The 13,205-nt window shown below is 41.4% G+C and overlaps 1 protein-coding gene across 1 annotated transcript in view; it reads left to right on the forward strand.

Moving 5' to 3' along the window:
• LOC112627419 (E3 ubiquitin-protein ligase HERC2-like) overlaps nt 1-13,205 on the forward strand; it is a 213,049-nt gene that overhangs the window by 123,484 nt on the left and 76,360 nt on the right. The window contains exons 28-35 of the mRNA XM_025389651.1: nt 481-579; nt 3,591-3,759; nt 3,857-3,982; nt 6,117-6,225; nt 6,332-6,471; nt 10,360-10,550; nt 11,267-11,372; nt 11,455-11,546. Coding sequence (XP_025245436.1) covers nt 481-579; nt 3,591-3,759; nt 3,857-3,982; nt 6,117-6,225; nt 6,332-6,471; nt 10,360-10,550; nt 11,267-11,372; nt 11,455-11,546 — 1,032 coding nt within the window. The remainder of the gene's footprint in view (nt 1-480; nt 580-3,590; nt 3,760-3,856; nt 3,983-6,116; nt 6,226-6,331; nt 6,472-10,359; nt 10,551-11,266; nt 11,373-11,454; nt 11,547-13,205) is intronic.

A 13,205-nucleotide genomic window follows, 5' to 3' on the forward strand; every position in this document is an offset into this window, starting at 1 on the left:
TTTTTTTTTTTTTTTTTTTTTTTTTTTTTTTTTTTTTTTTGAGATGGAGTCTTGCTCTGTCACCCAGGCTGGAGTCCAGTGGCCAGATCTCGGCTCACTGCAAGCTCCGCCTCCCGGGTTCACGCCATTCTCTTGCCTCAGCCTCCCAAGTAGCTGGGACTACAGGTGCTCGCCACCTCGCCCGGCTAGTTTTTTGTATTTTTTTTTTAATAGAGACGGGGTTTCACCGTGTTTGCCAGGATGGTCTCGATCTCCTGACCTCGTGATCCGCACGTCTCGGCCTCCCAAAGTGCTGGGATTACAGGCTTGAGCCACCGCGCCCGGCCTATTAGTCTTTTTTAAATGAAGATCTTTATAGGGAAAATAAAGGATTTCATCCTCTACTTTTTAATATTTTAGATTTCACAGACTTATTTCTTTTTGAGTAGGTTTATCGAGTTGTCCTTTTTTTTTTTCTTTGAATGTATTTATCTCTTGTAGTCTACTGGTGCTGTTGTGACGGAGAGCCAGACCTACAAAAAACGAGCTGATTTCTTGAGTAATGATGATTATGCTGTATATGTGAGAGAGAATATTCAGGTGAGTAATCGTCTTAAGCTGGAGCCTCGATCCGTTTTTCATTCAGCAGATATTTGAGTACGTCCTATATGCCAAACATCAGTGGACAGAGGTCCCTGCCCTCAGGGAACTTGCTTTCTGGTGCTAGAAGACATACCTCACCAGTGAGCTCATGACAGGCTAGAAGGTGCTGTGTACCCTGGAATGAGAAAGAGCAGACCACAGTAAAGGGGTGGGAGTGGGGGCACATTGCAGGGATGGGGGGCTACAATGAGAAAGTGAGATGGGTGCAAAGCCTGCAGGGTGTGAAGGGTGGCTCAGCAGGACGGGTGGCACCCAGACAGAGGCTGCTGTGGCTGCCCCAGAGTAGTCAGAGGACAGAGGGGCAGATGATGGGCTCGGGGGAAGCCAGAGAGCACAAGTGACCTGTCCACGGTGGACATGGCGCAGAGATGGCGGTTTTCTGCTAGCCCCGCTTGTGACACTTCCTACGTACCTTTCCTTGTTTTTCTTATGTAATTCTTATTGCCATCAAACTTTAAAAATCTAATTATGTTTTATATAGTCCGTTATCTACTTTAAATCATTTCTTGTCCTAATTCTCTTGTTTTAGTATGTTTTAGAGAAAATCCCCCAAATCACCTCATTTCACCTGTATATATGTCAGTATGTATCCCTAATGAAGAATCTTAACATGATGACATTTCTGTTTACCAACATTACCTAACAAAAGAAATAATACTTCCTTAATATCATCTCATACCTAATGCTTGCTTGTAGTTTTCCAGTTTTCTCAGAAATGGCTTTAATGGTTAGTTTTTGAACTTGGATACAGCCAAGATTGTATGCCTTATCTGCATTTGGTTGGTGGTTCTTTGAAGTCTATTTCAACCTAGAGTGGTTCCTCCTTGTCTTAGCTCAGTCTGCTGTAACACAGTACCGTAGACCTGGCGGCTTCAACAGCGGATACTTACTTTTCATGGTTCTGGAGGCTGGAAATCCAAGATCAAGGTGCCGGCTTGGCTGGTTTCTGGTGATGGCCCTCTTCCTGGCTTGTAGGTGGCTACCTTTTTTTTTTTTTTTTTTGAGATGGAGTCTTGCTCTGTCGCCCAGGCTAGAGTGCAGTGGTGCGATCTCCACTTACTGCAACCTCCACCTCCCAGGTTCATGCCTTTCTCCTGCCTCAGCCTCCCGAGTAGCACGCCCGGCTAATTTTTTTGTATTTTTAGAAGAGAAGGGATTTCACCATGTTAGCCAGGATGGTCTTGATCTCCTGACCTTGTGATCCACCTGGTCAGGTGGCTGCCTTCTTGCTGTGTCCTCCTGTGGATGTGGGGCTGGGGATGTGGGGAGCTGGAGCTAACAGGGGAGGACTGGTGTCTGTTGTTGTTTTTTTTTTTTGAAATGAAGTATTGCTCTTGTTGCCTAGGCTGGAGCACAGTGACGCGATCTTGGCTCACTGCAACCTCTGCCTCCTGGGTTCAAGCGATTCTCCTGCCTCAGCCTCCCGGGTAGCTGAGATTACAGACATGTACCACCACGCCTGGTTAATTTTATATTTTTAGTAGAGACGAGGTTTCTCCATGTTGGTCAGGCTGGTCTCGAACTCCTGACCTCAGGTTATCTGCCCGCCTTGGCCTCCCAAAGTGCTGGAATTACAGGCGTGAGCCACCGCGCCCGGCCTGGAGCCTCTTATAAAGACCCTAATCCTGTTGGGTCAGATCCCCACTCTTAGGACCTGATTTTACCTTAATGACCTCCTTAGAGGCCCTGTCTCCTAATACAGCCACATTAGGAGTTGGGACTTCATGAATTTTGCAGGGGACGCAAACATTCATTTCATAGTAACCCTCCTTCTCCCTTCCTCTGCTTTCATGCTGTTTATTTGTGGGTGAAACTATGTCTTCCGAATGTCTTATAGTTTGGATTGGGTGGGGGCTTCCTTGTGGTGTTGGCTAACATCTTCTTCTCTCCCTGTTTCTCCAATACAGTAGGAGTTAGGGTTGGAGGGTGGTTGGACCAGGCTGAATCTCAGGCAGGAAGCTTCATAGGCATGTACTCCCTCCTGCCCCTTCTCAACAGGCAAACAGGTTTGGGTGGGTGAGGTCTTGTCAGCCTGCTCCTTCCTTGATGACATTCTGTATTAATTGTCCGTCTCATAGCTCCAGTAGGCATTAGTGTCATCACCTAGACCTATCATTAGGGGCTGCACCATAGTGATTTTCTAACTTCATCTTTTCTGAGTTCGTTAGCTGGAATTCTCTTCTGGGAAGAAAAGCTTTGTTATTAATCTTGGTTACTCTTGATAATACAGGGAGACTTCATCAGTTTTCAGAATGATACATTGGTGTTCTGCTATGTATAAAGATGACCAGCAAGCTTTGTTTTCCTTATTATCATGATGACCAGTCCATTGGCTTTTAGGGAGTGATGTTTCCACTGTTACGTTTTTGATGATCAGAGGATGCTTTTGAGTGAACCTGGTAATCTTTGAAAGCTCTCTTGCTTTATGACACAAGTTGATCCAGGCTCTTCCTATATATTTCCTGCCTGAGACACAAAGCCAGCCAGTTTTTTAAAGAATTTCTGTTCACTTTAGCATTAAAGAATACTTAAAACGCACTCTGGGTGCTAGATGAAATTCTTCTTTTTTTGGAGCTGGAATCTCACTTTGTCACTCAGGCTGGAGTACAGTGGTGTGCTCTTGGCTCATTGTAACCTCCACCTTCCAGGCTCAAGCAATCCTCTCAACTCAGTCTTCCAAGTAGCTAGGACCACAGGCATGCGCCACCACGCCCGGCTAATTTTTGTAGTTTTGGTGGAGATGGCGTTTCACCATGTTGCCCAGGTTTGTCTCAAACTCCTGAGCTCAAGCGATCCTCCTGCCTCAGCCTCCCAAAGTGCTAGGATTACAGATGTGAGCCACCATGCCCAATCAAAATTCTGTATTAATAATAGAGTAATACCACTTATCATGACTCATTTCACCTGTGTACAGGTGGACTGGATGTCCAATTTCATTTTAATTCTAGGTGGGAATGATGGTTAGATGCTGCCGAGCGTATGAAGAAGTATGTGAAGGCGATGTTGGCAAAGTCATCAAGCTGGACAGAGATGGATTGCATGATCTCAATGTGCAGTGTGACTGGCAGCAGAAAGGGGGTACTTACTGGGTTAGGTACATTCATGTGGAACTTATAGGTGAGCACATTCTTTGTTCAGTGCTTTTGCTTTTTGTTAGAGACAGAAGTCCCATAAATGAATGCTGATCATAATGATTTGTTACTGAAATCTGTAGGCTATCCTCCACCAAGTTCTTCTTCTCACATCAAGATTGGCGATAAAGTGCGGGTCAAAGCCTCTGTGGCCACACCGAAATACAAGTGGGGATCTGTGACTCACCAGAGTGTGGGCGTTGTGAAAGGTAATATTATCTGGGTAATAAAATTCCTGATGTTAACTTTTCATTAACGCATGTGTACTCAGTATTTCTTTTTGTGTAAGCACACAAAAAAGAAAACAAGTGTGAAGAAAGAGAGAGAGTGTTTTTGCTTGTCAGTGCCTTCTGCCAAAGGCTACAGAGGAACTCACCTACAGTGAAACAGTCAGATTTATTAATATTAACTCATTGCAGTGCAGGAGAACACACACCTTGGGGAATGGGTGTCTCCATCAGAGGGAGTAAGCGAGGACTAATGAAGTTGATGTTGGGTATTTGGGGGAGGGGTTGAAGAAGCAGGGGTAATTGTAAGACAGGGCGTCTTAATAAATTTCCCTAGCAGGCAGAAAGAATGGAGCCATGCTAAAGTCATGATTGGTAAGGAAGCAGTCATTCATATCACCAGATAGGGGACTGTGTGGTGGTTTGTGGTTGTTTGTGGTTTGGATTAGAATCGACTTTAATCATACACGGTTAAGGAGGGGTTTTGGTTGTGCCTTGATCCATCAGTCACAGAGTGGCCTTATCTGATGCTGGTGTTCTGTAAACCTGTCCTGTCAGTTGTTCTGTGAAATGGCCTAACGCTGACATTAACAGGCCAGCTCCTGACTGTCAGGACTGCTTTTCCTTTCTCCCCCGCTAACCAGGCTGGAGTGCAGTGGGGCCATCTCGGCTCACTGCAACCTCCGCCCCCGGGTTTAAGCAATTCTCCGGTCTCAGGCTCCAGAGTAGCTGGGATTACAGGTGCCCACCACCATGCCTGGCTGATTTTTGTATTTTTAGTAGAGACAGGGTTTCACCGTGTTGGCCAGGCTGGTCTCAGACTCCTTACCTATTGATCCGCCCATCTCAGTCTCCCAAAGTGTTGGGATTACAGGTGTGAGCCACCACGCCTGGCTCTCTTTTTCATGCTATATAAAAATTTAGGACTGAATTTAAGACATGGAGATGTGCTAATGATGGGAATTAGGAACTGGAAACAATTCTCAGATTATATTTAATATGATACTATTGAGATTCCAAATCAAATCCATGGCACACTTTGAAAGGTATACTATGTCCGTTTTAACAGTTGCATGAGAAATAAGTATGTGTATAGTTTTATAAACTCTTGGTGCCATAAAGAGATTGTTCGGGCCGGGCGCGGTGGCTCAACCCTGTAATCCCAGCACTTTGGGAGGCCGAGGCGGGTGGATCACGAGGTCAGGAGATCGAGACTATCCTGGCTAACATGGTGAAACCCCGTCTCTACTAAAAAAAAAATACAAAAAAAAAAAACTAGCCGGGCGTGGTGGCGGGCGCCTGTAGTCCCAGCTACTCGGAGGCTGAGGCAGGAGAATGGCGTAAACCCGGGAGGCGGAGCTTGCAGTGAGCCGAGATCGCGCCACTGCACTCCAGCCTGGGTGACACAGCGAGACTCCGTCTCAAAAAAAAAAAAAAAAAAAGAGATTGTTCGTTTGAACCTTGTGGAAAGCTCTCTTTTCATCAAATCGCTTAGAAAATGGCCACAATTGGTGGTGGTTCCCCAGTGGTGAGAGGTTCTTAGAGCTTCTCATGTTACATAAGAACAAATGGATTATTTAATATTTTACTTTAAACATTGTTCTTTGCTTAAGAGATTGTTAAAGTATTTGCAAATCAAAACAAGACAAATTTTAAAAATAAGAATTTGGTTTCTTTGTTTTGAGTGACACATTGCTCTTACCAAAGGACAAAATAAGTCTTTATTAATGTGGTTTTTATTCCCTGAGATACTAAAGGTGGTATATGGAATTGTTGACTTGGTGGAATTAAAAACCAAAACGTCCTGTTTTAAACCTAATACAAAAGTAAAGAATGTAGTTTACAATGAACCTCCATGTGCTCATTACCTGGCTTTGACAATCGTCACCTCACGGCCAAAATTATTCATGCTCCCTTCTTGGGATTATTTTGAAACCAGTCGCTGACATCATGTATTAGTTCATCCATAAGTATTTTAGTACCTATCTCTAAAAGATACACTCTCTGTAAAAAACAAATTACTACAATGTAGTGTGACATGGCTAGGTGCAGTTTCAGGTTCAGGTTTTTATTGGTGAAGAGGAAGATGGATCAGGTGATTTCTGTTCTGTCCTAGCTTTCAGTGCCAATGGAAAAGATATCATTGTCGACTTTCCCCAGCAGTCTCACTGGACTGGGTTGCTGTCAGAAATGGAGTTGGTCCCCAGTATTCATCCTGGGGTTACGTGAGTTGCTTTTGTGATTGCTAGATTTGCTTTGGGACGAATGGTTTTCTGTTGAATTAAGTTTAATAAATGACCTTTCTTAACTCCGTTGCTGTTTTACAAATAGGTGTGATGGATGTCAGATGTTTCCTATCAATGGATCCAGATTCAAATGCAGAAACTGTGATGACTTTGATTTTTGTGAAACGTGTTTCAAGACTAAAAAACACAATACCAGGCACACATTTGGCAGAATAAATGAACCAGGTATGGCAGAATGTTTATATTCTCTCTTCCACCGAATATTAATGAAGTTCTTACTGTGGACCACAGGGTATTGGAATTTGTTATTTTAAGGTTCCTGTGTATTCGGTGAACTCTGTACAGTGAGTACAGTGAAGCGGAAGTGACAGTCGTACCCACTGATGACTGGCTGGCTTTTCAAAAAAAATCAAGACGGTGTATCGGGGAAGAAATAGAATAACTAGGCTTATTTGCTTGTATTTCCATTTAAAAACGTTAAAAGAATCTCAAGAAACTAGTCACTGTTTAGTTGCATGGCATGTGGAATTGGTTAGATGGAGAGTGAGTTTTTAAATTTATATACCTTTTATTATATTTTTCATTGTGGCAAAATATATATAACTTAAAATTAGCCATTTAAGCATTTTCGAAGTTTATAATTCGGGGTATTAAGTACCTTAAGTACAGTGTTGCACAACCATCACAGCTGTCTATTACCAAAACTTTTCACCACTCCGATGAAAAACTCTGTACCCAGTAAGCAATTTAACTGCCCTACTTCCCCCTACCCCACCCCTGGTAACCTTGAATCTGACTTTGGTCTCTGTGAATATGACCACTCCAGACACCTCATCTAGACGGAACCATATAAGATTTATCCTTTTGGGTTTAGCCTAATGTCTTCAAGCTTCATCCATATTGTAGCATGTGTCAGAACATTCTCCTTTTTAGTGGCTGAGTAATATTCCACTGTATGCATATATCACTTTTTTTCTTTGTGAGACAGAGTCTCACTCTGTTGCCCAGGCTGGAGTGCAGTGGCGTGATCCTGGCTCACTGTAACCGCCACCTCCCGGGTTCAAGCGATTCTCCTGTCTCAGCCTCCTAAGTAGCTGGGATTACAGGCCTGTGCCACCAAGCTCAGCTAAGTTTTGTATTTTTTTTTAATTATTATGTTTTTGAGACAGAGTCTCACTCTGTCTATAAGGAGTGTATATGTTATATACATTTTTAGTTTTAGTAGTTACTCAAGATACAAATTATAACATCTATTTTTGACTCATTTAAATCTATTATTATTTAGTATATTCTCCTCCTAAACAATGCAAAGACCTTAGTTCTCTTTAACATCATTTATCTTCATTCTGATTTATATGTTCTTAACATATTTAACATTTTTTTCTTCTTTTTTTTGAGACGGAGTCTCACTCTGTTGCCCAGGCTGGAGTGCAGTGGCACGATCCTGGCTCGCTGCAACTGCCATCTCCCCGGTTCAAGCGATTCTCCTGCCTCAGCCTCCCAAGTAGCTGGGACTACAGGCTCCTGCCACCATGCCTGGCTAATTTTTATATTTTTAGTAGAGGTGAGATTTCACCGTGTTGGCCTGGCTGGTCTTGAACTCCTGACCTCATGTGATCCGCCCACCCACTTTGGCCTCCCAAAGTGCTGGGGTTATGTGCATGAGCCACCGCATCCAGTTAAAATTTTACACATTTTATACAAATACACATCTAACAGAACTATGGAAGACATTCTTTTAGGCGCACAGAAAATGTTCATAAAATGTCAAAGGATCAGCTGGGCGCAGTGGCTCACGTCACCCAAGCTGGTGTGCAGTGCTGCAATCTCGGCTCACTGCAAGCTCCACCTCCCGGGTTCACGCCATTCTCCTGCCTCAGCCTCCCGAGTAGCTGGGACTACAGGCACCCGCCACCACGCCTGGCTAATTTTTTGTATTTTTAGTAGAGACGGGGTTTCACCGTGTTAGCCAGGATGGTCTCGATCTCCCGACCTCATGACCCACTCCTGTAATCCCAGCACTTTGGGAGGCCAAGGCAGGCGGATCATGAGGTCCTGGCGTTAACCCGGGAGGCGGAGCTTGCAGTGAGCCGAGATCGCAACACTGCACGCCAGCCTGGGTGACAGAGGGAGACTCCATCTCAAAAAAAAATTAAAATTAAAATTAAAAAAGTCAAAGGATCGAACAATACATGCAGGGCATGTGATGATTTTTATGTAGTCAATATTCATTTAGATTTTTCTGCATACTTTGTAATTTCTCTCCACTCTTTTCTTCCTTTTTAATTTTCCATCTATACTGTTTTTCTCCTGCCTGAAAATACCCCTTAATATTTTTAAAAATGTGTCTTTGTTGGTTACAAATTATGTATTTTTGTATGTCTGAAAATGTATTTCTTTATTATTGAAAAGTCTTTTTGCTAGGTGTTTTCTTTCAGCACTTTAAAAATACTATTCCACTGCAATTTGGTTAATATTGTTTCCCCTGAAGTTGGCTGGTAGTCTAATTGTGATTCATTAAAGCGCATCAATCTTTTGATTTTTCCTTCGTCTGCTTTTGACAGGGTCTTTTTGTTTTCATCTTGCACAGGTTTTACATGTGCATGGAGATGTTTATCTTTCTTGAGGTTGGTGGGGCTTCTGGGGCATGACATCTTTTGTCTGTTTCGGAAAATTCTGTCTTTCAGTATTTCTTCACATGTTGCCTCTGCTCTATTCTCTTTTCTGTCTTTTTGCGGGGGGACTCTTCTTTCACTTGTGTTAGGCCTAACCTCTGTCCTGCAAATCTTTTACCTACTTGTTATGTTTTCTAAACTTTTGCCCCTCAGTTCTTCATTCCAGATATTTTTACTTTCTCTTCAGCTGAGTTCAATGTGTTCTTAACTTACTCATTAAGTTCTTAATTTTAATTATTGGATTTATCAGTTCTAGTCTATTTTATTTTCAGTAGTTTTTGGTTCTGTGCTGAAATATTATGTTTTTGGACACAGTAAGCATAGTTATTATATTAAAGTCTGTGTCTTCTAACTCCAATATATGGAGCCCTTGTGGGTCTGTTTCTATCCTATCATTTCTGGTAATTTTTAGTCACGTTTTCTTGCCTCTACATGTGTCATTACGCACTGCACATTGTATTTAAAAAATTATTTCTTGACTCAATTTGAGGCTAATATTATTCTCCAAGGAATGGAGGAGAGAAGGTTGTTCTGTGAGATACTTGGTAAAGGTTAGTGACTATCTGGGCTCATCTTAATCAGCATTCATTGATTGAGGTGATTTTATGCGTGAGCTGCAATCTGTTGAGGAAAAAAAGAAGGGAAACCCAAAGACCCTTCATAGTTCACCCTGACTTTTGGGGAGTTTTCTGTTGGGGTTCCAAGGGTGAGTTGCATTTCTGTGGCATCCTCAGCCTTTCTGGTCTTTCTGGACCCCATTCCTTTCCCTTCTCTTTACGAAGCTATTGAAATGCGACGTGCCCCCTCGGACTTTGCTTGGAACCTGGGGATGCCATCAGGGAACAGCAGCCTCTGATCCATGGTGTGCATCATCTTGACACCTCCATTTGCCTCGAGTCTTCCGGTGGTTCTGACCTTGTAATTCTTTATTATCTCATGAATTCTGATAGTCTGAAGAGGATTTATTTATTTTTGAGGGTTTTGTCTGGCTTTAGTAGTTGTCCTCGATGGGGAATGCCAGTTGAATTCCAGATTTGCCAACTAATGAAAGTGGAAGCACTTTACAATTTACTTTTTGCCTTGTATTTATAAAAGCATTTTTAATAAGAATGGTTTTTGTGAGTGCTGTTATTGAACTTTTCCCACAGCTTATTTGTATCCTGTTTGTTTGGAAATATATTAATCTGCTGTTGTTTCCTGGGAGGTTTTAGTAGAATAAATCATACCATTATGTGGACTTCATCTCATAAATCGGTGTAATATGTCTTGACTAGGGAAGCCATTTGTGGCATTTATTAGCTCCTTTCAGTTTGAAACTTTCTATTTTTCTTTTAGAAAGAAGCTCCTCACTATGTAATATTCTTGACCGCCTGATCATGATGTTTCTTTCTCCCCAGTTCAGCAAGGGTTAATTCTCTCTTTGACCATCATGAAATAGGTCAGTCTGCGGTATTTTGTGGCCGTTCTGGAAAACAGCTGAAGCGTTGCCACAGCAGCCAGCCAGGCATGCTGCTGGACAGCTGGTCCCGCATGGTGAAGAGCCTGAACGTGTCGTCCTCCGTGAACCAGGCATCCCGTCTCATTGACGGCAGCGAGCCCTGCTGGCAGTCATCAGGGTCGCAAGGAAAGGTAGCGTGTGATAGGGCACAGCAGCGGGCACTTTCACACGGGTGGTTTTGCCTTGTACATTTTCAAAATGAACTTTGAGCAGCCGGCAAAGTTTTGCTGATAGCACCTGTCAGTACTCAGTTTATATTTTAATTTATAAGTTATTTCAAAATTACAGAGTTAAATACCATCCAAGTTTATTGTCAGAGGTTTTAAACAATATGAGTGGTAGATTTTATCTAACTGACTACTCGATAGAGGATGTGGTCAGGCTTTTTTTCCTCCTCTCCCGCATAAAATGTATGAATTCAGATTTGCTTCTCGTTAGAAGTTTTTCTAGTATAGTCTAGCAAATTTGTGTTGCACATCGGAGTGCTGTTGTGATTACACCAACCCATGGGGGCACCTCGTGGGCACACAGGTCAGACTTGAGGACAGGGCCTTTCTCCATCTCGACTCTAGTGTTTTCTGCCACTCACTTGGTGGGTAAAAGGACCACCCTAGGCCAGGAGTGTATAGATACATTGTTTCTGGGGCTTAGAGTGAGACTTTTCTCTAATGATCAAAGAATGAGGTAGAATATTGTTGTTGCTGCTAGGGTGAGGGAAAATTCTCTCTTATGCCACATTTTATATTGAAAAAGTCTCATGTAGATTCAAGCTTCAATGATACTATTGTAGTAGCTAAAATATAGCTGAATTTTGCTAACTGAAAATGTGATTTTTGTTTTTCTAAAGCACTGGATTCGTTTGGAGATTTTCCCAGATGTTCTTGTTCATAGGTTAAAAATGATCGTAGATCCTGCTGACAGTAGCTACATGCCGTCCCTGGTGGTAGTGTCAGGTAATTCAGTTAGTTTACCTAAAAAGAAGTACCTTCTATAATAAAAACGCCTTTGTTTGATTCTTTACCCATTTTTTCCTAGGTGGAAATTCCCTGAATAACCTTATTGAACTAAAGACAATCAATATTAACCCTTCTGACACCACAGTGCCCCTTCTGAATGACTGCACAGAGGTAAGTAGCTGTGGTAGTGTTCCATTTGGATGATTTGCAAGTGACAAGGGAGGTGACTTGGCCATTTCTGTGCTAGCATTGAGCCCAGTTTTCCCCCCTTTAAATAATTAGTTTTATCTGTTTTAAATTTTGACACTTTAAAAGATACAACTTATTTTACACAACTTGAATTTGCTGCTTATCAAATCAACTTGAAAAGGAAACAAAATAAATTTCATTCTCACTTTATTTGGTAGCAAAGGTATGCTTGGTAAGTGCTCCTAGCAAAAGTTGTCATCAGGCATTTCAGGTTGCTATTTGCATCTGAACACTTTGGTTTTCATGAAAAATCTCTGAGTTTCTGGCGGTTTTCCTGACCACACGTGTGTTTTCGTTAAAAATCTCTGAGTTCCTGGCGGTTTTCCTGACCACACGTGTGACGCTGAAGCTGCTTTCTTGTTGTCACACCGATTGGCATCAAGTGCTGAACTTGTCACGGAGTGGCAATTTTTTGGCAATAAGGCAACTTTCAAAATGAGTCTAAGTTTATCTCTGGAAAAGTTTGAAAGAATCAGTGAAGGTTCTTTTAAACAGTACCCACGTACTATAGATCAGCGATTCTCTCTCTCTCAAATTTTCAGTAAATCTTTCCACATACGACGTCAGCACGATTTTAATACATTGAATATATGTAAAATAAGACAAATTAAGACAGATTTTTGTACTACCTATACCGTTGTCTTGTGTAGACTAATTAGAATGATAGCAGATAAAAATATCGAGTAGTTGATTTTTGTATTCGTTTAAAGTTTATAACAGATGAGTTTATTTTTAAATTATTAAATGCAGCTAACTTCATTCTTTAAAAAGTTTTATTTTAGTTTTAATTGACAAATAGTAATTTTTAATAATTTGTATATATTTTTGCAGAACACTGTGATGTTTTGTTACATGTATACTTTGTGGAATGATCAAATCATGCTAAATAATGTGTCCATCACCTCAAATATTTATCACTTTTTTGTGGTGAGAACATTTAAAATCTTTTAGCTATTTTGAAATATGTAGTACATTCACTATAGTCACCATTTATTCTGGAATGCCATTGAACTATTTTGTATTACACTGATTCATTATAGTCAATACCAGTGGTGCTAATAAGTGAAGAAATTGGCAAATTATAAAAATGAAAGATAATATTGAATTTTTCTGAAAAAATTAATCTTGAATTTTAATGCATTTTACTGGTAACTTATTACAGTGTAACCGAATACAGCCTGTAGAGTGCCTAAGTTACGTAGTTCAGAGTATATTTTTACTTTACCAAACCAGTAACTAATTAATTAAATCAACAACTGAGATAATTCATAAAAGATATGTTTGCTTTAATTCAAGAAATTTTCAATTCAAAACAATTTATCCTGTGATACTTAGTGTATGTCATGTACATGAGAAATAGGAAGCATTGTGAGTAAATGGAAAACTCCTGACCTAACCTGCATGTCCCCAACTGACCAAAGAACTAGAACATACCATTCCTGTGGGGCCACTGAATGTTAAGCATGGCCCTTGCTGTACAAATAGTTTGTTATGGAATTTTCTTTTCTTTTTTTTGAGACTAAGTCTCACTCTGTCCCCCAGGCTGGAGTGCAGTGGCAGATCTCAGCTCTCCGCAACTTC

The sequence above is a fragment of the Theropithecus gelada genome, chromosome 7a (assembly GCF_003255815.1).
Source record: "Theropithecus gelada isolate Dixy chromosome 7a, Tgel_1.0, whole genome shotgun sequence".
Lineage (NCBI taxonomy): Eukaryota > Metazoa > Chordata > Mammalia > Primates > Cercopithecidae > Theropithecus > Theropithecus gelada.